The sequence below is a fragment of the Miscanthus floridulus genome, chromosome 9 (genome assembly GCF_019320115.1).
Source record: "Miscanthus floridulus cultivar M001 chromosome 9, ASM1932011v1, whole genome shotgun sequence".
Taxonomy (NCBI): Eukaryota; Viridiplantae; Streptophyta; class Magnoliopsida; order Poales; family Poaceae; genus Miscanthus; species Miscanthus floridulus.
The window spans coordinates 119398471-119424064 of NC_089588.1; the positions used below are offsets into that span (position 1 = coordinate 119398471).

General features: G+C 45.2%; 2 protein-coding genes and 2 pseudogenes across 2 annotated transcripts; 3 read left to right on the forward strand and 1 right to left on the reverse strand.

The window, feature by feature from the left end:
- The first annotated feature begins 3384 nt into the window (after nucleotides 1-3384).
- LOC136480721 (disease resistance protein RGA5-like) lies at nucleotides 3385-6509 on the forward strand. Its single transcript, XM_066478187.1, has 3 exons — nucleotides 3385-4235; nucleotides 4842-6412; nucleotides 6496-6509. Exons 1-3 carry the CDS (start codon nucleotides 3385-3387, stop codon nucleotides 6507-6509), a joined length of 2436 nt encoding a protein of 811 aa, XP_066334284.1.
- Nucleotides 6510-7983: 1474 nt separating this feature from the next.
- Nucleotides 7984-9195, forward strand: LOC136480722 (probable CCR4-associated factor 1 homolog 7; annotated as a pseudogene).
- A 1120-nt stretch (nucleotides 9196-10315) lies between these two features.
- Nucleotides 10316-10939, reverse strand: LOC136480723 (uncharacterized). Its single transcript, XM_066478188.1, has one exon. It carries the CDS (start codon nucleotides 10937-10939, stop codon nucleotides 10316-10318), a length of 624 nt encoding a protein of 207 aa, XP_066334285.1.
- A 6041-nt stretch (nucleotides 10940-16980) lies between these two features.
- LOC136482780 (disease resistance protein RGA5-like) lies at nucleotides 16981-22539 on the forward strand (annotated as a pseudogene).
- The last annotated feature ends 3055 nt before the right edge of the window (nucleotides 22540-25594 follow it).

Below are 25594 nucleotides of genomic sequence, written 5' to 3' on the forward strand. Positions count from 1 at the left end.
GTTCTAGCCTCATTTGCAAACTCTGGAAATTCCCTGTCTATCGCTCTCCACTGGGACCCATCAGCTGGGTTTGTCTCAGCCATATTGTCTACCTTATGGTCTTCTTATACCACCGCAACAACTTTGGCATGGTCTTTATTTCTGAACAAACGTTTTAAGCGTGGTATTATAGGAGCATACCACATAACCTTGACAGGGATTTTCTTTCTAGACGTTGTTTCACCCTTGACGTCACCAGGATCATCGCGCTGCCTGATCTTATACCGCGATGCTTTACATACCGGGCATTCATCCAAATTCTCGTATTCATTGCCATGGTAGAGGATGCAGTCATTAGGACATGCATGTATCTTCTGGATTTTTAATCCCAAAGGGCAGACAACCTTTTTTGCTTCGTACGTAGTGGTGGGCAATTCATTTGGCTTCGGAAGCATCTTCTTTATAAAGGTTAATAAATTCCCAAATGCCTTGTCGGATACACCATTCTTTGCCTTCCACTGTAGCAATTCCAGTGTTGTACCCAGCTTTTTTTGCCCATCTTTGGCCATCGGGTATAGCAACTTCCTATGATCCTCAAGCATGCGCTCGAAACTTAACTTTCTCTTTTTCACTTTCCCATTCTTGTTGTGCATCACGAATGGCATCGCTAAGAGCATCACCGAGATCATCTTCTACCGCTACTCTTCTTCATCTCCCCCCATTGTAGTATATCAAGGCACCATACTGAGCACTAATGTCATCAATGTCTAAATCTTCTCCTTCACCTTCTACCATCATGACCCCGCTTTCTCTATGCTTAGTCCAACATATATAGTTTGACATGAAACCTGACTTAAGCAAATGTGAATGAAGACTCATTGAGCTTGAACATTCCTTTAATTCTTACATAGGGCACATGGACAACATATGAAACCATCCCGCTTATTTGCCTCGGCCACACCTAAGAAATAGTGCAAGCCCTCAATAAAGTCTTGGGAGCGGCGATCGGCATTGTACATCCAATGGCGTGACATAATCTGTATTACACGATTAAATTATGAAAAACCTTGAACATAATTAAGTATTTTATTACACAACATAGATGACACACACATGGTTGATTAATTAACTAAGCCTGGCTACAACATAAGCAATCCCAACTATCACTAAACAAACTAAAAACTACAATGCACTTCAGTAACATAATTATTTCGTGATCGTACGCAACTAAAACAGACAAATCATTCTTCTGTTGAATATCAATAGTTCTCCTGCTGGCTCACTGCCTCATCAACAGCAGCCGAATTCTGCACGTATGTAGCATAATCTTCCTCCTAGTACCAACCATCGCATCCATTGCCTTCCCACTGAAATAAAACCAAAAATATTTAGTCAAAAAATATTCAAGAAAAGCAGGTCAATTAGCCATAATAAATCAAATGCGTAAGAAACTCATATCGCGATCTAGGCACTTGTAGAAAACACGACCCTTGTTGGGTCCCTGTCTCTTGACTCGGTACGCCATCACAATCTTCTGCTTACACTTGCCGCAGATAATGAGAGGGAGTTCTGGCCTCAGTCGTTTCGCAACCGAACGAGAGGCCGAGGATCCGGTACCAGTTGTCATCTACTTTCTATACTTATTTTTGCAAACTACTGTAAAATTGTCACATTTGCTAAAATAAATGAATATTTAAACAAAACTTAAAATTATTTATTTATAACTAACTAAACCATGAAATATGTACTATGTATAATAGTAAAATACCAAACTATCAAGTGATTTTACTATTGTAAATCATCATGTGATTTTGAGCTAAAATGACATAGAAATCACCATAGCTCAAAAACATATTTCAATAAATAACCATCCGTACTAGTTGACCTTGCTTACGTGATCATCTCGGCGAGCATTTCTCCACCGGACGGCACCATACTTGGTCAAGGAAGAGCTCGCTCGATTCTACGAGAAGAAGGGAACACGGTCCTTCCACGACCGTGCCGCTCTCCCTCGTAGAATCAAAGCGCCTCCTTGATGTCCGTTACCGCTCGGCCAGAGAAAATACTCGTCGAGATGATCACGGTCCGCAAGTTCAACTAGTACGGATTTTCTACAATTTTCTAACAATTTTCTAGTTTTTCATTTCATGGAAAAATTAATTCTAAGATCACGTAAGCCGCTGGGGACGAGGATGACGCGTGCTCCAGCGAGGACGAGCGAGGCGTGATTTTGATGAACTAATTTAACTTTTGTTTATCCAAACATATATGCAAATCATCATGTGATTTTGAGCTAAAAATGACATAGAAATCACATAGCTCAAAAACATGTTTCAATAAATAACCATCCGTACTAGTTGACCTTGCTTACGTGATCATCTCGGCGAGCATTTCTCCACCGGACGGCACCGTACTTGGCCAAGGAAGAGCTCCGATTCTACGAGGAAGGGAACACGGTCTTCCACGACCGTTGCCGCTCTCCCTCGTAGAATCAAAGCTCCTCCTTGACGTCCGTTACCGCTCGGCAGAGAAAATGCTCGCCGAGATGATCACGGTCCGCAAGTTCAACTAGTACGGATTTTCTACAATTTTCTAACTATTTTCTAAGTTTTTCATTTCATGGAAAAATTAATTCTAAGATCACGTAAGCCGCCGGGGACGAGGATGGCGCGTGCTCCAGCGAGGACAAGCGAGGCGTGATTTGATGAACTAATTTAACTTTTGTTTATCCAAACATATATGTAAATCATCATGTGATTTTGAGCTAAAATGACATATAAAATCATAATAAAGTCCAACATATAAAGTTACACATGCATCTACATCGCAAAATGAGATAAGCTACTGATAAAACATAAGAGGATTAAGTTTGTTATCTCCAAAATCGAAGAGCAATACCAATGGAGGGGGAGAGAGCAAGAACAACAGCAAGCTAAAGAACAGAGGCAGTAAGTTTGAATGGAATGGCTCGGGCTCGGAGAGGAAGAAATGAGCCGTTATATAGGCCCGCATAATTAGTCCCGGTTAGGTGGCCAAACCGGAATTAAAGGTTAATATTTATTCCCGGGATATCACCTAAACCGGGACTAAAACCTTTAGTCCCAGCTGGTATTATCAACCAGGACCAACTGGGAGAAAAGGTCCCTGCCTCTCGGACGACCGTTGGACAGGGACCTTTAGTCCCTGTTGGTATTATGAACCGGGACTGAAGGGTCCTTTAGACCGGGCGGCAAAAAAAATACCGAGACTAATGCCAAATTAAGACATCGTTCTAAAGTCTGTTCTCTAGCGGTGACTGCCGAGTTCCGAAATCCGCCGCCACCACCGAGCTTCTTCCCCTAGCTTCCGCATGTGCGGAATCTCTCTTTGGCTTCAACGTCACCAATCTTCCATCCTGCCGTCGACATGGATCTTGTGGCCGGGGCAGTGGGCAGCATCGTCACCAAGCTCGGTGAGCTCCTGCACCGGGAGTACAAGCTGCAGATGGGCCTGCCGGAGCAAATCGAGTATCTGAAAAATGAGCTCGAGAGTGCGCACACGGCTCTCTGCAAGGTGGGCGCGACGCCGCCGGAGCAGCAGGATCCACAAGTCCGGCTCTGGGCTCGCGAGGTCAGAGAGGCGTCCTACGAGATGGAGGACATCCTCGATGCCTTCCTCGTCGATGTCGTGGAGGGGGCCGCCCCACCTGAGAACAAGAATGCCCTGCTTCAACGTCTCAAGAAGATGACGGCCAAGCTGTTGAAGAAGAGCAAGGCGCGCCACGACATCGCCGGCGCGATCGCGGACATGAAGAAACGACTCCAGGAGGTGTGGGACCGCCGCGACAGGTACTCCATACCCGTTGCAGTGGCTGCGCTGGGCACCAAACTGGATCCTCGCCTTGTGAACATGCACAAAGAGGCAGCACAGATTATCGGCATCGAGAGGACGAGGGCCGAGCTCATAGCCATGCTTCAGTCATCGACCCACGGCCATGGAGATGCTGGTGCCTCCAGCAGCAACAACCGGACCAAGATAGTTTCTGTGGTGGGAGCTGGTGGTCTGGGCAAGACCACTCTTGCCAAGGTGGTGTACGACGAGCTGAGTCCGGGATATGATTGTCGAGCCTTTGTTTCGGTTGGCCGCAATCCTGACCTGGTGCAAGTCTTCACCAGCATCTTCCTCCTTCTCGACGAAAAAAAGTACAAGGCCATTCGTGATGTAAAGGACCTACAACTGCTCATTGGCGAACTCCGAAAATTCCTTGAAAACAAGAGGTATGCATTAATCAGTTGTCACCAGATTACCTATAGTTTCTCTGTTTCAATTTATGATTATATATATATATATATATATATATATGTATATCTGCTACACTGTTTGTGCTGTGTGCATACTATTGGGGAGCATACTTACGTTTACCATTTAATTTGAAGATGTTTCTTTCTCATTATGTATCGATGATGCAGTTGTGGTACAATTAATTCTTCTTCTTGCTAGGGAATTTATATTTGATAAACAAATCTAGGATGTTTGTTTTTTTCATTATGAATCAAAGCTGCAGTTGTGGCACAATACTCCTTTTTTGCTAGGCAATTTATATTTGATAATGCAAAGTTATAAAGTACCACTGTCAGATTCTACCTTGAGTAGAGGAATCCGGATTTTCATCCTTTGTCTAAAAATCTATAAAGTGCCACTAGTATGTAATTTTCAAAGACTAAATAAAAGTGAGACATCACCCATATTCAATACTCGTATAGTACAGATGTAGTGCCGTTCTTCTTCTGCCTATTCATAATGAGTACAGATGTATAGTATAGACGATAGATGTTCCACGGTTTACTAACTCTGCCTATTCATTTGTACTGTCTTTTTGGTAGGTACTTCATCGTTATTGACGACGTATGGGACATAAATTCCTGGCAAGCAATAGGATCAGCCTTGCATCGGAACAATAACGGAAGTAGAGTAGTCAAAACTACTCGAAATCTTGAAGTAGCCTGCAGCGATGAAGTTTACAAGCTTGGCCCTCTTTCACATGATAACTCAAAGAAGCTCTTTTATATGAGGCTATATGGCGGTGAAGACAAATGTCCTGCTCATCATCCTGAAGAGGCATCCCAAAAAATTCTGGACAAATGTGCCGGTGTGCCATTAGCTATCATCACAATGGCTAGCTTGTTGGTAGGCAAATCAAGAGAGGATTGGTTTGAGGTCTGCAGCTCTCCTGGTTTCTATCGTGGTAGAGAGAACAAGCAAGTAGATGATACTATGTGGATATTGTCCCTTAGCTACTATGATCTACCTTCTCATTTGAAGACCTGCTTACTGTACCTAAGTGTGTATCCCGAAGACTATGAGATCGAGAAAGATTCTTTGATATGGAAATGGGTAGCAGAAGGCTTTATAGAAAAGAAAACAGGAACAAGCTTGTTTCAGCGGGGAGAGGAATACTTCCATCAGCTCATAAACAGAAACATGATTCAAGGGGTAGAGTCAGAAGAGGAAGGCATCATACATTGCTGCCATGTTCATGACATGGTCCTTGATCTTATTCGTGGTCTGGCAGGCGAAGAAAACTTCATCACTATCTCTAATGAGGATGGAGGAACATCATCACGACACAAGGTGCGTCGGATAGCACACCAGAACAGGATATTGCTGGATCAATCTCATCCTGACAGTCATAGGGACATGACACAACTGAGGTCACTGGTTGCCCTTGGGTGTGATATATGTGGTCTTGTCTTGCATCCGAGCTTTAAACTCTTACGCGTGCTAGCTTTAGAGAGGTGCACATCATCTGATAATTTTGAGTATGACAGGCATGGGCTTGAGCATCTTGGAAACCTAGTTCATTTGAGGTACCTAGGGCTACGAGGTACAAAGGTCCGAGAGCTCCCGGAGGCGATAGGGGCTCTAAAGCTTCTAGAGACACTAGACTTGGAAGACATCGGAGGATATGGTATGCAAGTCCAACTGCCATCGAGTGTTAGCCTGCTAACACGATTGGTCTGCATAAGATGTGACGAATACACGAAGGTGCCCGATGGGTTACTCCAGAAGGTGACATCACTGGAGGAGCTACAGATATGTGTTGACATGCTGTCTTTTGAGTCCAAGAGGCAATTTTTGAAGGAGCTGGGCAACCAGAGCCTACTGAGGGTGCTCCGTGTGATTGGCATAGGTAGGCTGGATGAGAGTGTGCAGGCAGAACTTTTGAAGTCACTTGGCAATCTGCAGGAGCTCCAGCATCTGGATCTGCATGTTATTCGGTTCCTTGAAAGTACCCCTGCCTCAACAGAGTGGCACAAAGCCGTGCTTTCGGAACAGCTCAGGCATCTGCTTATACAAGGCATCATGTTCCCTTGTGTGCCATCATTCATAGATCCCACGCTTCTCCCCAACCTTTGCTACTTGGACTTGTGTGTGGATCATATGGACGAAGCAGGTCTGAGAGCCTTGGGTGGGCTGCCAGAACTCCGTTTCCTCCGTATTGTAGCGACGGAATTTGGTATGGCATCTGATAAGCAGGTTGCGGTAGTTAATATTGCTGCCCATGATGTCTTCTTCCCCAAGTTGAGAATCCTCTGGTTGGATGACTGGATGGTCCAGTTGGCGACCAACGATGACTTGACTAGTGCTTCACTTAGCATCTGGAGGGGAGGACAGGATGCTATGGTATTTGATTCCAAAGCAGAGGACAGGGGCCGCAGCAGAGTACCACCACCGTCTGTTGTGATGCCAAACCTCCACAACCTTTGGTTCACTGTCCCAGTCAAGGCTTTCTACAAGGATGGACACGCTACCTGGAGTGACAATCTCGGCTTGGACTTGGAGTGCCTCCCTTTGCTACGCTATGTCAGGGCACGTCTCGGCTGTAAGGATGCCTTCCCTGATGATGTGGACAAGGCAGAGGCTGAGCTCAGGCGCCAAGCACAACTCCATCCCAATAGTTCCACACTCAAATTCTACGTATGCAAAGTTTATGAAGATATGATGGCACAACCAGTACACAGCGACGATAAAGAGGTACGTACCAGCTGCCTAACTTGTTTAATAACCACATTCCATTCCCCATTCCACTAAGGCACTAACACGTACTACTTCTCCATTACTATATTATTATTATAGTAACAATATGCCCAGAAAATCATAGCCCTTGATTTTTAGAATTAGCAGGACAATTAAATTTCGTCAAGGGCATCCTAGCTTCCTTGTTTAATATCATCTGCCTGTGCTACTGTACATATGAAGTAATTATTATCACTTTTCTAAGAAAATAGATACAGTTCAGTATATACTTGTTACTGTTGTCACGTACTGACTATATGTTTGAGTACGCAAGAACATTAACTTTTAACATGATGTTGGTTGTAAAAGTGACTGAAGCCCTTTGTTTTCGAGAACCATATATAAATACTACAAATTCATTCCAGGCAGAGGACAAGGATGAGGTGACTGACGAGGATGTCTCAGAAGCCTCATTGTACGATACAGCAGAGGAGGATGAGATGACAGAGGAGGAGGTCTCAGCAGCTTCACTATCTGGCAGAGAAGAGGAGAAGAAGAGAAGGAGGAGGCCTTGGCAATCTCCCTATCCGACAGAAAAGAGGAGGATGAGGTAACCGAGGAGGTGGTCCCTGCAGTCTCGGTGTCTGAAACAAATGGGGAGGAGCCAATACACTAGTCGTATCAATAATCCATCAGTTTGATTATATGACGAATGCCAGTGAAGTGACCATCCAGTGCATCCTAATAGTCTGTGTTCATGGAGAAATTCGCATCGGCTTGTGAGTCCAGTGTTTCATTTTAGTTGACTCAGGTGTGTTATGTCTTGGTGTGGGGCTACAACATATATATGATTTGTAACAACTTTGTTTTCTTTTTTTTTTCTTTTTTTGCGACTTGTAACAACTCTGTTTTCGGTCGAGTAATAATGTACGTAGACATATATGCATCTGCGTGCCTTCAAAAACCCTGTCTTCAAGTCGTTGCTGTGTGTACTCTCAAAACCTTAAGATGCAGAACATTGTATTAATAATTATCCACTTTCGACACTTGTGAGATATTTGCCGCCACGCGATCGGTTTTTTTTTTTTTTTCTGTTTCGAGGATGTGCATAGTTTTACTGCTGGAGTTCTCTCCTGCAGATTGTGTTGCAGGTACGAGAAGCACGGGTTCAATGATTTCGATCCGCTGGTTCGCATCTTTTACTGGTTGTATGTATGCGCCAAGCTGCCTAATTGTCTTATCTATTACTCCGAATGCCCCTCCCACGAAAGCCCCCACCCATCGTCGCTGAACCCTATACCCTCTGAATCTGATTCTGAGCCCAACCGTTTCCTACACAAGTAGTCGTAGGCCATCGCGACGCGGCCTGAAGACGTGCTGCCAGTTGAGATCCGCGAGGTGTGCGCAGCCATCCCCTAGGACGGGTTCGCCAAGATCCGCGACATCATCGATGACTACCCTTACGTCGCCGTGGACGTGCAGCACCCCAGCGAACATGGTGCACCGCCCTCTCCGTCCGGAGCTGCTGAGCAAGTCTCTGGCCGAGTACAACTACGCGACCACGGAGGCCAATGTCGATGTACCCAAGTTCATCCAGATTGGTCTCACCTTCTCCGACGAGCAGGCAACACAGCCGATGATTGAGCCGGACGACAGACGCCGCCCCAGCGCCTGGCAGTTCAACTTCCGAGGGTCGAGGGACCGACGTCGCGGATGCGGACCACATCGAGCTGCTCCGCCACAGTGGGATCGACTTCACCCGCCACGCCACAGAGGGAGTCGATCCACGACGCTTTGCCGAGTGTGGGCTACCTGCTCAAGTTGCTCACCAACGGAAGCCTGCCTGACACGATGTCCGGATTTTCCGATCTCGTCAACATATACTTCCCTAGCATATACGACATCAAGCACCTGATGAAGTTCTGCGGTGTTGCCGACAGCGGGCTTGATGATCTTGCCAATATTATTCTTGATGTCAAGTTCCGCTCGAATCTGCCACAAGGTCCCTGTTTGCTTGACTGATAAGCCATGGCTGAAAGTACAGTTGGCTGATTTGTTGTGAGAGAAAAATACTATTCGTTGACTGAAAAAGTACGGCTAATAAGCCAAGCGAATACGCGAGGCAGGCTCTGATTCGTTTCTGACAGTGATTTGCTTCAATATAATGAGCTTCGTCAGGGCTTCTTCAACGGGTCAGCCGAGAAATATGGCCGTGTGTAGTTTGGGCTTGGCGCAGTGAACAGCTCTTCTCTGGGTCACTGAACGGACGAACAAAAAAGTTCAGCTCCTTCATCGGCTGCCTGCGTGCGCCACGCCCGGCTGACCACTGCACCGCCACCACGCACCCTCCATGCCCATACACGTGATGGATCCCTGACGATCTCCACGTCGGCAATCCTGGGGGCCTCGGCACGGCGTTCCGCATTGAGCCGATCTGGGTCTGCCCGCAAGCGGAACAGCGTTAGCAAAAATTATTTTGTACTAGTATACCACCCACCTCTAAAAATAGATGTTATTTCTAGAGGTGGCCACCCTAAAATTAGGATTGGATAGGTAGAGACGGGTGGAACAGCTGGATGGGCTAAGTCAGACTTCGGCCCTTCTTCCCCAAGGCCCAGCTGTTGTTCACGGGCTTCCACCTTTCCCTCCCAAATCACCCTCTGCGCCACGCTGGCTATGGGCCTGAGCTTCATGGGGCCAATCTTGGGGTCGCCCATGATGCCCCATATGGGCCAACCCACTACGCCGGCGTCGGCTAGCTCCTCCTCCGTGCAAGGATGTTTGGAACATAAATGATATGTGTGTTTATGTTAAATGAGGCTCAAATTTGGTTTTCGTATGCCTCCGCATGCATGCATGCCTGCCCATCTTGAAGAGCTCCATCGGGGGTCCAGTTTGCTTTGCGGAATTTCTCCAACTGGTGAAGCTAGCACTTTCATTCACTTCGTTGCTATGATCTTGGCTACTGTATTATTGATGTATTTAAATTGTAGTGACAAACGTTGTCACGGCTGTCGTGTCAAGGAATTTATTTTAATTTGGGCAGTTACATGTGCTTTTTCACAATTATTCCATTTCTATGCCATATATGCACAAGTGTAGTTTCCCTCGTGCGTTACTCCCTCACCACTTTACCCCAGAGTCACTTCTGACGAAAAGGAAGAAATAACTCCCTTGTATTCACTCTACCAAAGTTTGAATGTAGTTTTGAGGTCCTAGAGAAGGACCGCAATAAAGCGCCACTGGTCACGCGCTCCGGGAGCACGTGCGACCCGACTCCACCCTGCGACCGTTGTCTTCCTATTCACGCTTGCGCTTGTCCTAGCCCCGCCCCCACCCCTCAACCCTGGCCTCCCCTAACCTCCAGCGCGATGGCTCCACCAGCATCGTCCTCGCCTTGGCCCCCGCCCCGGCCCCCACTCCAGCCGCCTCGCTGCACCACCCACCTGGCCCGCCCCTTGAACCCACTTGTCGGGGATCTAATACTGGGATACCCAATGAGGTAGAGTTGATAAGCACCAACGACATTCCCAATCGAACAGGAGCACAACGACTCCGCCTCCTGAGGGCCAGACTCCGCCTCGTCCGACCCCCGAGGGCCAGACTCCGCCTTGCCCGGCCCCCAAGGGCCCGACTCCGCCTCGTCCGACCCCCCAGGGCCAGACTCCGCCTCGTCCGACCCCCGAGGGCCAGACTCCGCCTCGCCCGGCCCCCGAATGCCAGACTCCGCCTCGTCCGACCCCCGAGGGCCAGACTCCGCCTTGTCCGACCCCCGAGGGCCAGACTCCGCCTCGCCTGGCCCCCGAAGGCCAGACTCCGCCTCGTCCGGCCAACAAGGGCTGAGCACCGCCTCACCTGACGCCCTCACCCTGCCCCTCCATGATGGCAGGAACAGGGTAAGACAGGACATTAGAGTCAAACCACGGAAGAAAGGGCCATGCCCTGCTCTACTGACAAGTACCATCGAAGTACGACGGGACGAGCGCTTTAGGACCTGCCGGACATGACAGAGCCTGAGTAGTACTATAGGCGCCGGGTTTTACGGCCTACAGTATTGCGGGCGCCGCCTTCAACCCTCGAGCACGGAGCCTGACACAAACACCGCAATAGGACTCACGTCCCCGATGCTGACAAGCGTGCGGGTGCCACACCATTCGCCCCCCACAGTATCGTAGGCCGGCACTCTTGCCCGACACGCCGCCCGTAGAGGCGGGACGGGACGTGACCACTTGCAGAACACAGCATCATCAGCACACAAGTACCCGGCGAACGTGCCAACCTCTGACACTAGCTGGCCGTGTCTGAGGCTGGCTTGGAGGAAAAGGAAGACCCAAGCCCTTCGAAGGACCTTCTATACCCTTGGGATTTTCCTCTTTTCACCCATCTGTAACCCCTGCTCCCCCCTTCGTCTATAAAAGGGAGGACAGGGCTCCCTATGAAAGGGGGACCGAACAAATCGACTTTCAATGGACAACTCACATACAGACGTGCTCATAGAGCATTCAGTTCCACACACACAGCCAAGTCGCCGCCAGGCCCTTGGCATCCTTTCGACCCCTCCATCAGAGACCTGGGACCCGTCCCTCTCTCGACCGTTTGTACCCCCTACTATGAACCATATTCGGTGCTAATAATACAAGCAGCAGCAGCAGACTGGACGTAGGGACATTCGGCCCGAACTAGTATAAACCTTGTGTCCTTTAGCACACCATCCAGGCCTAACACGCATCAATTATAAATTCACTCGCCGGTGTTTGTTCGAAACACCGACAGTTGGCGCGCTAGGTAGGGGCCTTTGCGCATTCCAAACCAGGCCACGGATGGCTAACCACGACGTTAGCTGGGTCCTAGACGCACACGTGCGCTTCGGGAGCCTAGATTTCGTCGTTACGTGGGGGGAGAGTTGGTACGAGCGAACACCGCCATCCGGTCTCTCCCCTCCATCGCCCTCGACCACAAGCGGCTTGGGCGCCAGCTCGGCGTCTCCCTAGGACCCCAGCAGTCCAGGAAGAACCAGCGTCGCCTCGCCCCTTCCAGCGACAACGACGTGGCACGACCTTCCGGAAAAGCCACCTCTCTTCGGAGCGCCACGTGCGGAGCGCCCCGACAGCGTTTCCGTACGGTCTCCGCAACGCCGCGGCGACCGCTTGCCACCTCATGGCACTGCGCATGGTCCAAACTCCAACGAACAGCGAGTTCGTGGGGGTAATTGAACACGACGCGGAGTCCCTCCACAAACTCCTCATCGAGGAGCCAGAATCATCCTCTAGCTCTGGCTCCAGCATGGGGAGCCATCACCCCTCCCGGGAATGCTTCATGGCGGACACCTCCGAGGGACAAGTCGAAAGCGTCTCTGAGGGGGACGCTACCCCGACGGCCAACCCTGATGTGAGGAACGAAGGGAAGGTGGTGGCCCCGTCCCACGTAAGGACGGAGCAGCTGAGAGCACGAAAGCTGGAGATCGATGATGCCGGACAACAACTCGTCCGGGAATACCAGTGAATCGATGAGGAGATCAAGCGTCGCGGGGACGGGTCTCCCTGCTAACTAATTTTGGCATTCAATTTACTATTTTTATATACCTTTTGATTGGTCATCTTTTAGGTTTCTTCAGGTATAAGTCGAGAATTAAATAAAAACTTTGCAGGGCTAAAGAAATCTTAGTAAATTGTGTTACGTCAGAATAGCTGGTGTCACAAATTGTGCTAAAAAATATTCATAAATTGTGTTAAAGTCATGAACGCCCAACTGTCTTACTAGTACTCCGTACATGATGACAGATGACAGGAGCTGTACATGGTATGGGCGGCGAAGTGACAACCAATCATGCATATCATAGCAGTGCTGGCTGCTGGCCATCCATGATCCATCGCATCTCCCTAGTTCCTTGGGTCCTCCTATTCCCAGCGTCAATCATGACCGACGACCACTCAGCTCACGGAGGCCGTCATGGGTCTCCGTGCAAACTAATTTTAGCGTTCAATATACTATTTTTATATATCTTTTGGTTGGTCATCTTTTAGGTTTCTACAGGTATAAGTCGAGTTTTAAATAAAAACATTGCCGGGCTAAAGAAATCTTAGTAAATTGTGTTACGTGAGACAGCTAGTGTCACAAATTGTGCTAAAATATCTTCATAAATTGTGTTAAATGCAAGGATGCCCATCTGTCTTACTGGTGCTCCGTACATGATGACAGACGATAGGAGCTGTACATGGTATGGGCAGCGAAGTGACATCCAGTCATACATATCGTAGCAGTGATGGCTGCTGGCCAACCATGATCCATCGCATCTCCCTAGCTCCTTCGGTCCTCCTATTCCAAGTACCAACCATGACCGACGACCACTCAGCTCAGGGAGTTCGTCACGGGTCTCCATGCTAGCTAATTTTGGCGTTCAATTTACTATTTTTATATACCTTTTGGTTGGTCATCCTTTATGTTTCTACAGGTATAAGTCAATGTTTTAAATAAAAGCTTTGGAGGGCCAAAGAAATCTTAGTAAATTGTGTTACGTTAGAATAGCTGGTGTCACAAATTGTGCTAAAAAATCTTCATAAATTGTTGTAAAGTCATGAACGCCCATCTGTCTTACTAGTACTCCGTACATGATGATAGAGGACAGGAGCTGTTCATGGTATGGGCGGCGAAGTGACAACCAATCATGCATATCATAGCAGTGCTGACTGCTGGCCATCCATGATCCATCGCATCTCCCTACCTCCTCCGGTCCTCCAATTCCGAGTGCAAATCATGACCGATGACTCGTTGGCTCACGGAGTCCGTCACGGGTCTCTCTCCTAGCTAATTTTGGCATTTGATCTACTATTTTTATATAGCTTTTGGTTGGTCATCTTTTAGGTTTCTACAGGTATAAGTCGAGTTTTAAATAAAAACTTTGCAGGGGTAAAGAAATCTTAGTAAATTGTGTTACGTTAGAATAGCTGGTGTCACAAATTGTGCTAAAAAATCTTCATAAGTTGTGTTAAAATCACGAACACCCAAATGTCTTAGCAGTACTCCGTACAAGATGACAGATGACAGGAGCTGTACATGGTATGGGCGGCGAAGTGACTACCAATCATGCATATCATAGCAGTGTTGGCTGCTGGCCATCCATGGTCCATATCATCTCCCTAGTTCCTTCGGTCCTCCTATTCCCAATGCCAATCAAGACCGACGACCACTCGGCTCACGGAGTCCGTCACGGGTCTCCCTGCAAACTAATTTTGGCGTTCAATTTACTATTTTTATATACCTTTTGGTTGATCATCTTTTAGGTTTCTATAGGTATAAGTCGAGCTTTAAATAAAAACTTTGCCGGGCTAAAGAAATCTTAGTAAATCGTGTTACGTTAGGATAGCTAGTGTCACAAATTGTGCTAAAAAATCTTCATAAATTGTGTTAAAGGCATGAACGCCCATCTGTCTTACTAGTACTCCGTACATGATGACAGACGACAGGAGCTGTAGATGGTATGGGTGGCGAAGTGACAACCAATCATGCATATCATAGGCTGCTGGCCATCCATGATCCATCGCATCTCCCTACCACCTCCGGTGCTCCAATTCCCAGTGCCAATCATGACAGACGACCACTTGGCTCATGGAGTCCTTCACGGGTCTCCCTGCTAGCTAATTTAGCCATTTAATCTACTATTTTTATACAGCTAATTTTGGCATTTGATCTACTATTTTCCCGGTGCATGCATGTGGACTTGGATACGGTTTGCTGTCTGGCTTGTTGGGCAAGTGTTGTAGGACACAGACATGGAGGTTAAGTCCGGTTAGTGATTGGCTAGCATGATTGATGGTTGTGCCGATTAGGATGGGGAGTTACTGGCGCCCGAATGTACGGAGCCACCCAAAATATCGAACGCCTCTGGTCGCACGAGAGGCCACGTCGCACGCAAAAGAAAGCCCATGCCGTCTATTTTTGCGTGCCCCACCGCGTGGACCCCACGCTGCTATTTCGCCTGACCACCACGCCACGCAGGAACCCATGTGGATCCTAGTCACATGCCTCCGCATGTGGATGCCATGCCGCATTGGCGTCTGCCGGCCTGAAGCACCCGCACGGTGACCCACAGTAGCGCCCCACGTGGGTCCCATTGCAACATATGCAACACCCGATCTACTTTTGCAACATCTAGATGAAATACTTACAATATGTGTCTGAAACAACTGAGAACACTTGCAACATACATCTGAAACACTTGCAAAAACTCCAAAAAAAAAACATGAAAACACGTGTGTAGCCATTGCAAACATATGGAAACATCCAGATGAAACACTTACGACATACATATGAAAACACCTAAAACACTTGCATATATATGTAACATCCAGATCAATTTTGCAACATCCAAATGAAACACTTGCAACATACGTCTGAAACAGATGGAACATTTGGAACATAGACTTGAAACATATGTGTATAGCCATTGAAACATATGCAATATCCCGATCTACTTTTGCAACATCGATATAAAATACTTGCAACATACCTCTAAAAAATCTGAAACGCTTGAAACATATGTTTGCAACATGCGCTTTAAGTACAATGTCACCTTGTTGCTTGGACGAATTGAGGCTCTTCGGCTTGTAGAGCTCTTGATGCCGGTGCAGAGATTGACGCCGGCATGGAGTGAGGGGGGTTGCAGCAGCTGGGCAGGTGTAGTGCCCACGGCGATCGACCCCCACGCTGGAGAAGGCCACAACGCCCTCGCATTGAAGAAAGGCAGCAGAGGAATGGGATTGGGCGTCGCTAGCGGGAGCGAGCGTCGCGGTCACGGGCGGGAGTGTCGCGGGCAGGGCGCTGCATTGCGAGCGTGGACGGGGGCGAGCGTCGTGGTCGGGGCATGCGACGAGAAGAAGCGAGTAGTGTGGACTGCGAAGCGCGGCGTCTCGACGATCGGACGCCCTGAGGATAGCGTTACCGATTAGGAAGAGGATCGGACCAACCTTGCTTGGGTGCGTGGGCTTGTTGCCATCGTGTTCGACGACCAGGACGTGGCTAAGGTGGCTAAAGTATGGTTCCGTCTAGCGGCAGATAAAAGGAAAGGCTCGGAGGACGAGCGCGATAGAAAGAAGGCAGCAGCTGGCTGTTTTTAGGGGTTAGAGATTAGGAGGAACTTACTGTGGCTACTTTCCTTTGGTGGAGAACGTCCCAGGAACCAGGATGGTAATGATGCCCACGCTAGAACACCTTAACTTTTTACGGAACTCCAACGTCTGACAGAACACCTTAATTTTTTAGAACACCTACCTCAGCAGACCGAGGCTGCCCGAACCAAGACAGCCTAGCTGGCCCCCAGCACACAACACCCAAACATTTCATGAACAAGACATGTAAGGCAACAGTGGCGACCTGTGCGCGCGCGTACCAGCTAGCCTAGCCATTCAGTGGTGGAGACGTTGATGCATTGGGTAACCAACCTCACTATCCATACGAGACGGCCGTTGTAGATGCGTTATTTTGGTTTAGATATACTCAGCTGGTCTGAAACCCCACAGTGAAAATCAAATCACATGCAGGCACATATATATAATGTTGGAAAAAGGTTACACTACGTAGGGGAATCGATAGCTTTACCGGCGTGCAAGCATGTTCATCCAAAGAACTAGCTACTTCATTTGAATGACGACTGGAGGTAGGGAAACGAATCTGTTGAGATGAACATGGGGTCCTTTACTGTTCCGCACATTAACTTATGTTGTAATCCTTTTCTTTTCCGAATAGTTTAACCTTACATATGGAACGTAGGTACACTGCTGTGATTAATCACAATGGCAATACGTAGAGATGTGTGCATGTTGCCGGCCACGTGAGTACACCGTCCACACTCCTCGCCTCGTGAAGCATAAACTACAGTTCTCGAACACATGGCTAGGCATACGCCTACCTACTACAGTTAACGTTAGCCGTGCCATTATTCAATATGAGATGGACAAGATTAAATAATGGTGACTTGTGACAGATTCGTCAAGTCTCGAGTTACAGAACACGGCGTTCATTTGTTTATGCGGGTCTTCCCAGATGCGTCTCCGCTCAACCGCACTCGAACAAACTCCTTAACCATTCCTCAATCCCATCTGCTCACTACTTCTGCCCTCTAGCCTATAGGCTCCAGGAAACCTTGGTGAGTCGCAGATCTTTTAATTCGGCTTAACTTCTTTCGTGCTGGTTGGACATGCATATATAGAACGATCAATGTTTACATTGTAGTTCGATTGGATTTGTTTCCACAATGCTTGTTCCATTTTGATTCGTATTTTTTCTTCTTTTGCAGCTTCTCTTTTTCCTCTCCAATCCGTGGATGAAAGCTGCTTCTGCAATCTAATCTGTGCGACTCTTTTCTAATCTCTAGATCCTCATTCAGATATGCTTCGGGAATATCACTAGTCAGTAGCAAGGTTTTCATTTTCGGAAATTAAAATTTATCAGGGGTCACAGATAAAGAGGATAAACATGATACATCGGAAATATCGGACCAAATTCAAATAAAACTTAATTTGAATTTAAGTAAATTTAAATAAATTTAAACAAAATTTATACGAAAAAGATAGATATTTTCTTATCGGCACCTATGGATAAAAAGGATATATCGGAAATATCGGGAGATTTCGGCCGATAAATTTTTCCCTGGTCAGTAGTGACCTTGGGAGCCATGGAGTTTGCGACAGGGGCGCTGGGCACCCTGCTTCCCAAGCTCGGCCAGCTGCTGCAGGATGAGTACAACCTTCAGAAGGGAGTGAAGAAAGACATCGAGTTCGTCACCAGAGAGCTGGAGAGTATGCGTGCCGCACTCCACGATGTCGGAGAGGTGCCACAGGAGCAGCTCAAAGAAGTAGTCAAGATCTGGGCTCGGGATGTTCGGGAGCTCTCCTACGACATGGAGGACATTGTTGACACCTTCCTTGTGCGTGTTCAGGGCTCTGAGCCTCCTAGCAAAAGGAGCATCAAAAGATTCATCAAGAAGATGACAGGTATTATGAGCAAGGCCAGGACTCGCCACGAGATTGGCCAAGAGATCAAGGCCATCAAGGAGCGTGTCAAGGACGTGGCCGAGCGACGTGACAGGTCAGGGCCGGGACATCACAGACTTTGCATTTGAATTTCACCAAAATTTTCTCTTATTTGCCTCTTTGTTCTGGTTTTTTCATCTCTGTACACAGGTACAAGGTTGATGCTTTTACTCCTACCAAAACCTCAGTTGACCCTCGCATAACAGCTCTGTACACTAAAGCGGCTAGCCTTGTCGGCATTGATGAGCCAAGGGAAGAGCTGATCTCGAAGTTGACAAAGGAAGATTGTGGCATGTCGTCTGCTGAACAAAGGATAGTCTCTATTGTTGGCTTTGGAGGACTAGGCAAGACAACGCTTGCTAAAGCAGTTTATGACAAGCTTAAACCGCAATTCAATTGCATGGCTTTTGTATCAGTGTCTCGTGATCCTGACATTATAAAAGTTCTGAAGGACATTCTTTATGAGCTTGACAAGAAAGGGTACAAGGACATTCACAAGACCGCATTGGGTCAACAACATCTCACTCATCTTGTCCATGAATTCCTCATAAATAAGAGGTTTGTGCCATCTTGTGTGCAAGTTCATCTCAGTATGAGTTCATCGGATGGGAACCCCTTAAGATTCTTTCACACACGTGTGTCAATGGTAGATTTGTATGTTAATGATAGGTTATAGTCGTGAATGAGTAAGTGTGGCATCTGTGCATGTGTATCTTCTTTCCGTGGTGAAAGTGCCAATCAATTTTTAACTTTCTCATATTCAAATTTTCATTTGAAATTATTACACAATTGTAGCACACATGAGCATCACTACCTTCATTTGTCTTCACCGTACTGTACCTATCAAAGATTTTATTGACCTTCAAGAGCATTACATCGAGTTGATAAAAAGGTCTCAAAAATCCCCTGACTTCTACATAGCATGATTCACGCAACCTAATAGAGTAAAAAAAACTTGTACTCTGAGGGCCTCTATGAATCCACTAATATTAATAGTTAGATGCTAGTAGATGAAAGCCAGCTAATAACTTTGTATTAGCAGTCCTATTAGCTAACCTATTAGTTCAGACCCATTTAGATCCTCCATCAAATAGTTACTCGCACTTATCTTGGGGTGCCAATTAATAACTTTTTATTAGAGTGGTCATTCAATTTGAGCTTGCTATTTGTTGGATTGTTAGTTATAGTGTTTTGAATCTCTAGCACTAATTTTTGGTGCTAACAATTAGCACTAATGGATCTGAACATGCCCTAGTAGCTATCAATTTGAAGACTAGATTGCTTCTCATGTGGTCAGAAAAACATTAGTCTAACCACATGTGCCAAATGATGCGAAGCAGCCATAACTAAGCGCTTTGAAGCCAGCATCTTGATTATAGTCTATGTATACAGCACCTAAGTACATACCTTTCAAAGAATAGATTTACACACTAGTGAAAATTTCCCAAAGAAAGCCAAGTTATTGCAAAAGCTGCTGCCATATCATCGGAGTACATACCATCCTAATGGGCTAGCTCATTCTTTGTTTTGTGGGCTGCTAACTGTATAACATTTGGTGTTAGGAGAGAAATAAGAAAAACATAAGAAAACGGTGAAATTTGACATATTTCTATAAAGTTTGCCAAGCAAATTCTTACTTATGTTTGCAAATTATTACTGACATATGCTTATATTGCAAATCATGTCTACCATGCTTTCCATGACGCTCTATTGCCGAATGCATACAGGTACCTCATTGTTATAGATGATATATGGGATACAGAACCATGGGAGATAATAAGATGTGCTCTGCCTGAGAATGGCCAAAAAAGCCGAATAATCACAACTACCCGCATAATTGATGTTGCTGAGCATGTTGGCGGTTGCTACAAGATGAAACCTCTTACTCACCGTAACTCAAAAATATTATTCTATGGAAGGATATTTGGCTCCGAAAGTGATTGTCCTAAACAGTTATCTGAAGTATCTGAAAATCTTTTGAAGAAATGTGGAGGTGTCCCATTAGCCATCGTTACCACATCTAGCTTGCTGGCTAACAAGTCAAGAAATGTAAAGGAGTGGCAAGATGTGTGTGACTCAATTGGTTCTGGACTAGGAAACAATCCTCGTATGGACAATTTGAGGAAGATATTGCTGCTTAGCTATTATGATCTGATTCCACAACTAAAGACATGCTTACTATATCTAAGTATATTTCCTGAAGATTATGTGATTCGTAAGTACCCGTTGATACTGAGGTGGATAGCTGAAGGATTTGTCCAACAAGGAGATGGGAGGCAAAGCTTACTTGAAATTGGACAGAGTTACTTCAATGAGCTTCTAAATAGAAGCCTGATCGAGCCAGCAGACATGGATGAGGATGAGATGTATCCTTTATCTTGCCGGGTTCATGATATGGTGCTTGATCTCATTTGCTCTTTGTCAAGAGAAGAAAGTTTTGCTACAACAATAACTGGTGACTGCAAGCAAATCACATCTTCTTTGGAAAGCAAGGTTCGCAGGCTCTCTATCCAAAATACTAGCTGGCCTACAGTCAACATGTCAAAATTGAGGACCCTTACTATCAGGAGTTATGATTTAATTAACACTATGCCACCCCTTTCATGCTTTTATCTTCTGCGTGTATTGGATCTTGTAGATTGCAATCTTAGCAATCATCCAAGTCTAGAGTTTGTCGGTAAACTATTTCACCTGAGGTATCTAAGCCTGGCAGATACTGGATATGCTGGCGACCTCCCAAGAGAGATAGGGAAGCTACAGTTTTTGTTGACACTGAACTTCTATGGAACTGACATAAAAGAAGTGCCATTGAGTATGTTCGGGCTGAGACAATTAATGTGCCTTATTCTTGGGGACAGTACAGGGTTATCAACAACATGTGGGTTGAGAAATCTATCGTCTGTGGAGCTGCTACACATGAATGTGGATTCTGCATACATCGCAGAAGAGCTGGGCCATCTGACGCAAGTGAGGATGCTATCGGTTTTGCTCAGAAAGGACATGGAAGGCAGATGGGATGAAAGCATGTGCAAAGTTCTGATGGGATCCCTTCGCAAACTACACAAAATCAGTAGTGCGAATCTCAGATGATGTGGAAGTTGATCTTGAAGGCTCGGTGGACTCCCTGTGGAACCTGTCTCATCTTTGTATTGATGGAGCCAGTCGGTTGCTGACATGGATCGATCCCACATCATTTGTCCTCCTATCCAACCTGTGCATAAAGGTGGGTCAAGTTCGATGTGAGGACATCCAAGTCCTCAGCATGCTGCAGGCTCTTCGTGTTCTGGAAGTGAGAGTGGCTGGCGCCAAACAAGTGTTTGAAAGGTTCATGATTAGGGCAGACGCCTTCCCATGTGTGACGCGGTGCAAATTCTCTGGGTTTCCAACGGTGCCATCGATGTTCCCACCTGGTGCTATGCCCATGCTTCAACGTTTTAAGTTTGACATCCGACCAGAGGATTTTGGTGATAGTGAAATTACTGTTAACGACCTGTCCTTAAGCCACCTCCGATCCCTTCAGACAGTTCGGGTTCGCCTTGTTGGAGAGGATACAGTCAGTAAAGAGTTGGCAATGAAACTAAAAAAGGTGCTGAAGAACGAGGCACGTGCCCACCACAACCATCCTGATATTGATATCAAAATCCATGATAAGTGGATCCAGCTGTGCATGTACGTACTCATCTTCCTTTTTCTGCTTCTTTAGCCGGTCCAGTATCTTTTTTTTAACCACTGCTTACTGTAGCCATGAGTACTATGACATCAATGGATGCCCCTGAGTTCACCCCCAACTTACCATGACAAATAACCTTATTTACCCAACTATTTTATTCCAGTTTTATATGTCTCTAAGAATCCTTTACATTTGTTATGCTTCTAGTTATCCTTTTTATTCATTTGTTACTAGCACAACTGGTGATTGCACGATCTAGTTGTGAACTCTGTTTCTTCATTGCACAGTAAGACTCTGTCTGCTTATTCCGAAATCAAAGTTTCTGTCCTCTCGTAGAAATTCTGAGCTATTGGTAAATGATGCAAATCCTTTGTGGTGTACATGTACCAGGTAATGGTTGGATGCACATCGGCTTCGGCCTCAGCCACTACCTACAACAAGTTCATCGGTGATATCTTCGCCAATGGCCCATTGCTCACTGTCTCCACCTCGTGTGTCCATTGCAGTAGATTCAGCAACAAGGCCAGCATTTCCACTGTCCGTGATACAGCTTTATTGTGCAATCGACATCAGTGGCCAATTGGCCATGCCTGCACTCACATCGTTCTTGTGTATTCGATCATGCTCTCCGAATCTCTGTAGACCCACTTGGCTTGCTCAAGGTTTCAGTTTACTATGCTCTTTAGACCTTCAGTAACAGTTGATCATGCCGAGCTGACGGCTTTCTGGATTTTATCCTGTCATGTACGTACAATTAAGTTTGTGCCATATACTTGTTTTGCAAAATTATTAGAGGTACACTCATGTCATGTGCTGTCATCGTCGTTTTTATGTGTCTTGTATTTTCGGATGCAAAGCTTGTCTTGCTTTTACCACGTACAGTATGCCTCATACGTATTGCAGTTTGTTTGGTACCTTGTCTTGAGCTGACCCCGTAAGAAACATATTAATCTAACAGAGTGTTGACACGGTCCATATGCACATGATTTATATTTGCCACCATGGTCTGATTCTGAAGAGCCCAGAAGCCACTTGTGTGCAAAATGCTTCTAGTCGCCGGAAACTTGAGCGCAATGCTGGTCCGATTAAGGAAAGATCAAGCCAATTTCAGAAACTTAATAGACCTTATAAGATCAGAATGCTGCACGGCACAAGTAAAAAGAAGCACATGCTCGTTATCCAAGTTGGATTCGTGCATTCATTTTCGTAATTGCACCACCCAGCTAACTCCAGACCGTTTGCTAGTGCAACGAGCAACTTAATTAATTAATTAGCCTAAGCTTGGCGCTCTGCTCCCTATCCAAGTCCGCAGGAGCAATGCAACTCCCGGTTTCCGCCACAGGGCTCAACCTGCAACTACCAGACACATTTTCAACTCTCAGACAATCGGACATCATAACAACTTGGTACTGCTATAATTTGGTATCCCAGTTAAAACTATTTACGTGCTTTTCAGCTTACATAATGCAGCGCTTCTTCCATCTTTTTTTAAGAAATATAAGCAACTTATGGTTCGGTCGACGACTTTCACCTTGGGCAAGTCTACACCTAATACGCACCAAAACAAGATGCTATAAAATTTGATGTGCCAAGTTAAAGTTGTGTATTGTTACCCATATGTATAGAAATTTGATTCAACAAGACGTTCTTGCCAACAAAAGTCCTCTTTGGAAATTAAAAGTACCACTGAAAATTAAAATTTTCCTATGGTATTTAAAAAAGGCGTAACACTTACGAAAGATAATTTAGCAAAGAGGAACTGTCAAGGAAGTATCAAATGTTGTCTTTGTAGTTCTGATAAAACTATCGAACATTTGTTCTTTGATTGTCATTTTGCTAGCTTTGTTTGGAATACTGTGCATATCACTTTTGGAATTCAACCACCAATTAGCTTTGCTAATCTATTTGGTTCTTGGCTAAATGGATTATGTCCAAAGCTCAAAAACCAAATTTTGTTAGGAGCGGCTGCACTTTGTTGGGCAATTTGGTTGAATAGAAATGATATGGTATTTAACAAAGCCAAATATAATACTTCTATGCAGGTAATTTTTAGGGCGACTTATTGGATCTAACAATGGTCCATATTGCATAGGGAGGAGTGACCTTTGTTCATGGAAGGCTGCAGAAGATGGGAGACTTTGCTCTTCACTATCTTTGCGAAATTTGGCTGGAGATTGAGGAACCGCGTTGAGGCTTAGCTCTTTGATTTGTTTTTTGCGCTCTTTTTCAGGGCTGAACTTTTTTTTTCCTGTTTTCTCTTAGTGTGTGAGCCTTATGGCTTCGTTTTGTATCCGAACCTTCAGCTTTGTACTATCTCCAGATGGTAGAGGCTGGAACTTTGTTCCATTATCTAAAAAAAAATATATCTAGTTCGCTGAAGTCAAGCAAGACTGATAGCTAGTGCAACACTGACATTTTATTATCATGCTTTAAATAATGCTCTGATAATGCTCACACAGGTTCTTAAATCACTATAAATAATTAGTGATATTTCACAAATTGTGCAGCAAAATAATAAACGGCTGACAGACCAAAGTATTATCTCTCCCAAATGGCTACAGCGTGTCAACCACTAGTACAACCACATTTTTTTATGCGGCTGTTGATGGTTTATAAAGGCGGTTGCCCTAGCTGTTTGTACAAATCAGCAATTTGTAGCGGCGGTTGTTCAGTCATCTCTAGAAATCGATTCTTAAACATGGGCCAAATCTCGACCGCATCAAGAAATCATTTTCTCAAATTTACAAACTGAATAAAAAATTATAAAAAAGTTGAACCCTGGAGAGGCCCAACACGGTGGCAAGGCACACGAATCACAAGTTTTTTCACACAAAATACACATGCGTGCAGTGGGGATTAGACTCATGACCTCTAGCCTCGCGCTTTACTTTCTTGACCATTACGCCTCGAAGTCACTTCCGACTATATACCTAATATATTCGTTTTGCATTTACTTTAGTAAATATTGTAATAATTATTTGAGACCCTAAATGAATTCAAATTATAAAATTTGTACTAGAAAATTTTAGATCTCTTCAAGTCGACGACTACAACTTTGCTTTAGGTCATTTCTCCATTTGAGGTCATTTAAAAAATTAAAAAAATATGAATTTCAAAATTGTTAATCTTAAAATTGAGTTTTTGGTCCTAAATGATTTCAAATGAAAAGGTCATCAACAATAAAGTTGCATATCTCTTTCAGTACTACTACTTTGCTCTACGTCATTTCTCCATTCGAGATACTTTGAAAAAATAAAAAAACTTATGAATCTTAAAATCATTAATCTTAAAAATACTAAAGATGACCCATGCATGAAATTCACCATTCAATCTTGCATTTCTAACTATATATATAGATAGAAATGCCAGGTGAAGGTAGTTAGAAAAGCCTGGTCAGGTCAGCAGGCTCCCAATTAGGGGTGGAAATGTTGATGTCTCAAAATTCGAATTGTCCAAATCCATAACTAGTAAACTTGTAATATAAATATCCATAATCGTATTGGTTTCTAATATGGATGCTAAATTGATGTATCCAAATCGGGTTTCTATTATTTTTCTCTATTTATTTGAGATCCCTAGGGTCATGATGTTAGGTATATTGGCACTCTGCATATATCTTAACCTCTCAGGAAATTATCTTAACAATTGGTATTTTCTTAACAGTAATGATCGAACCTGTGAAGGAGTGTATATATAAAAAAATCAGTTTGTGGCAATTAATTGCTCAAAGGAACAATAAATTACTATATGATGGTATGGAGTCCAATTTTAAACGAATCATAATACGGAGCAATTCTATGGTCCGTTACCATCTCACGTACCGATATATTTTAATAAACGGAGGATTTTATTAATTTACAATCAATACATCGAGTTGATACAAAAATGTGATCCTACTCTGGTCTCCTCCAAAAAAAGCACA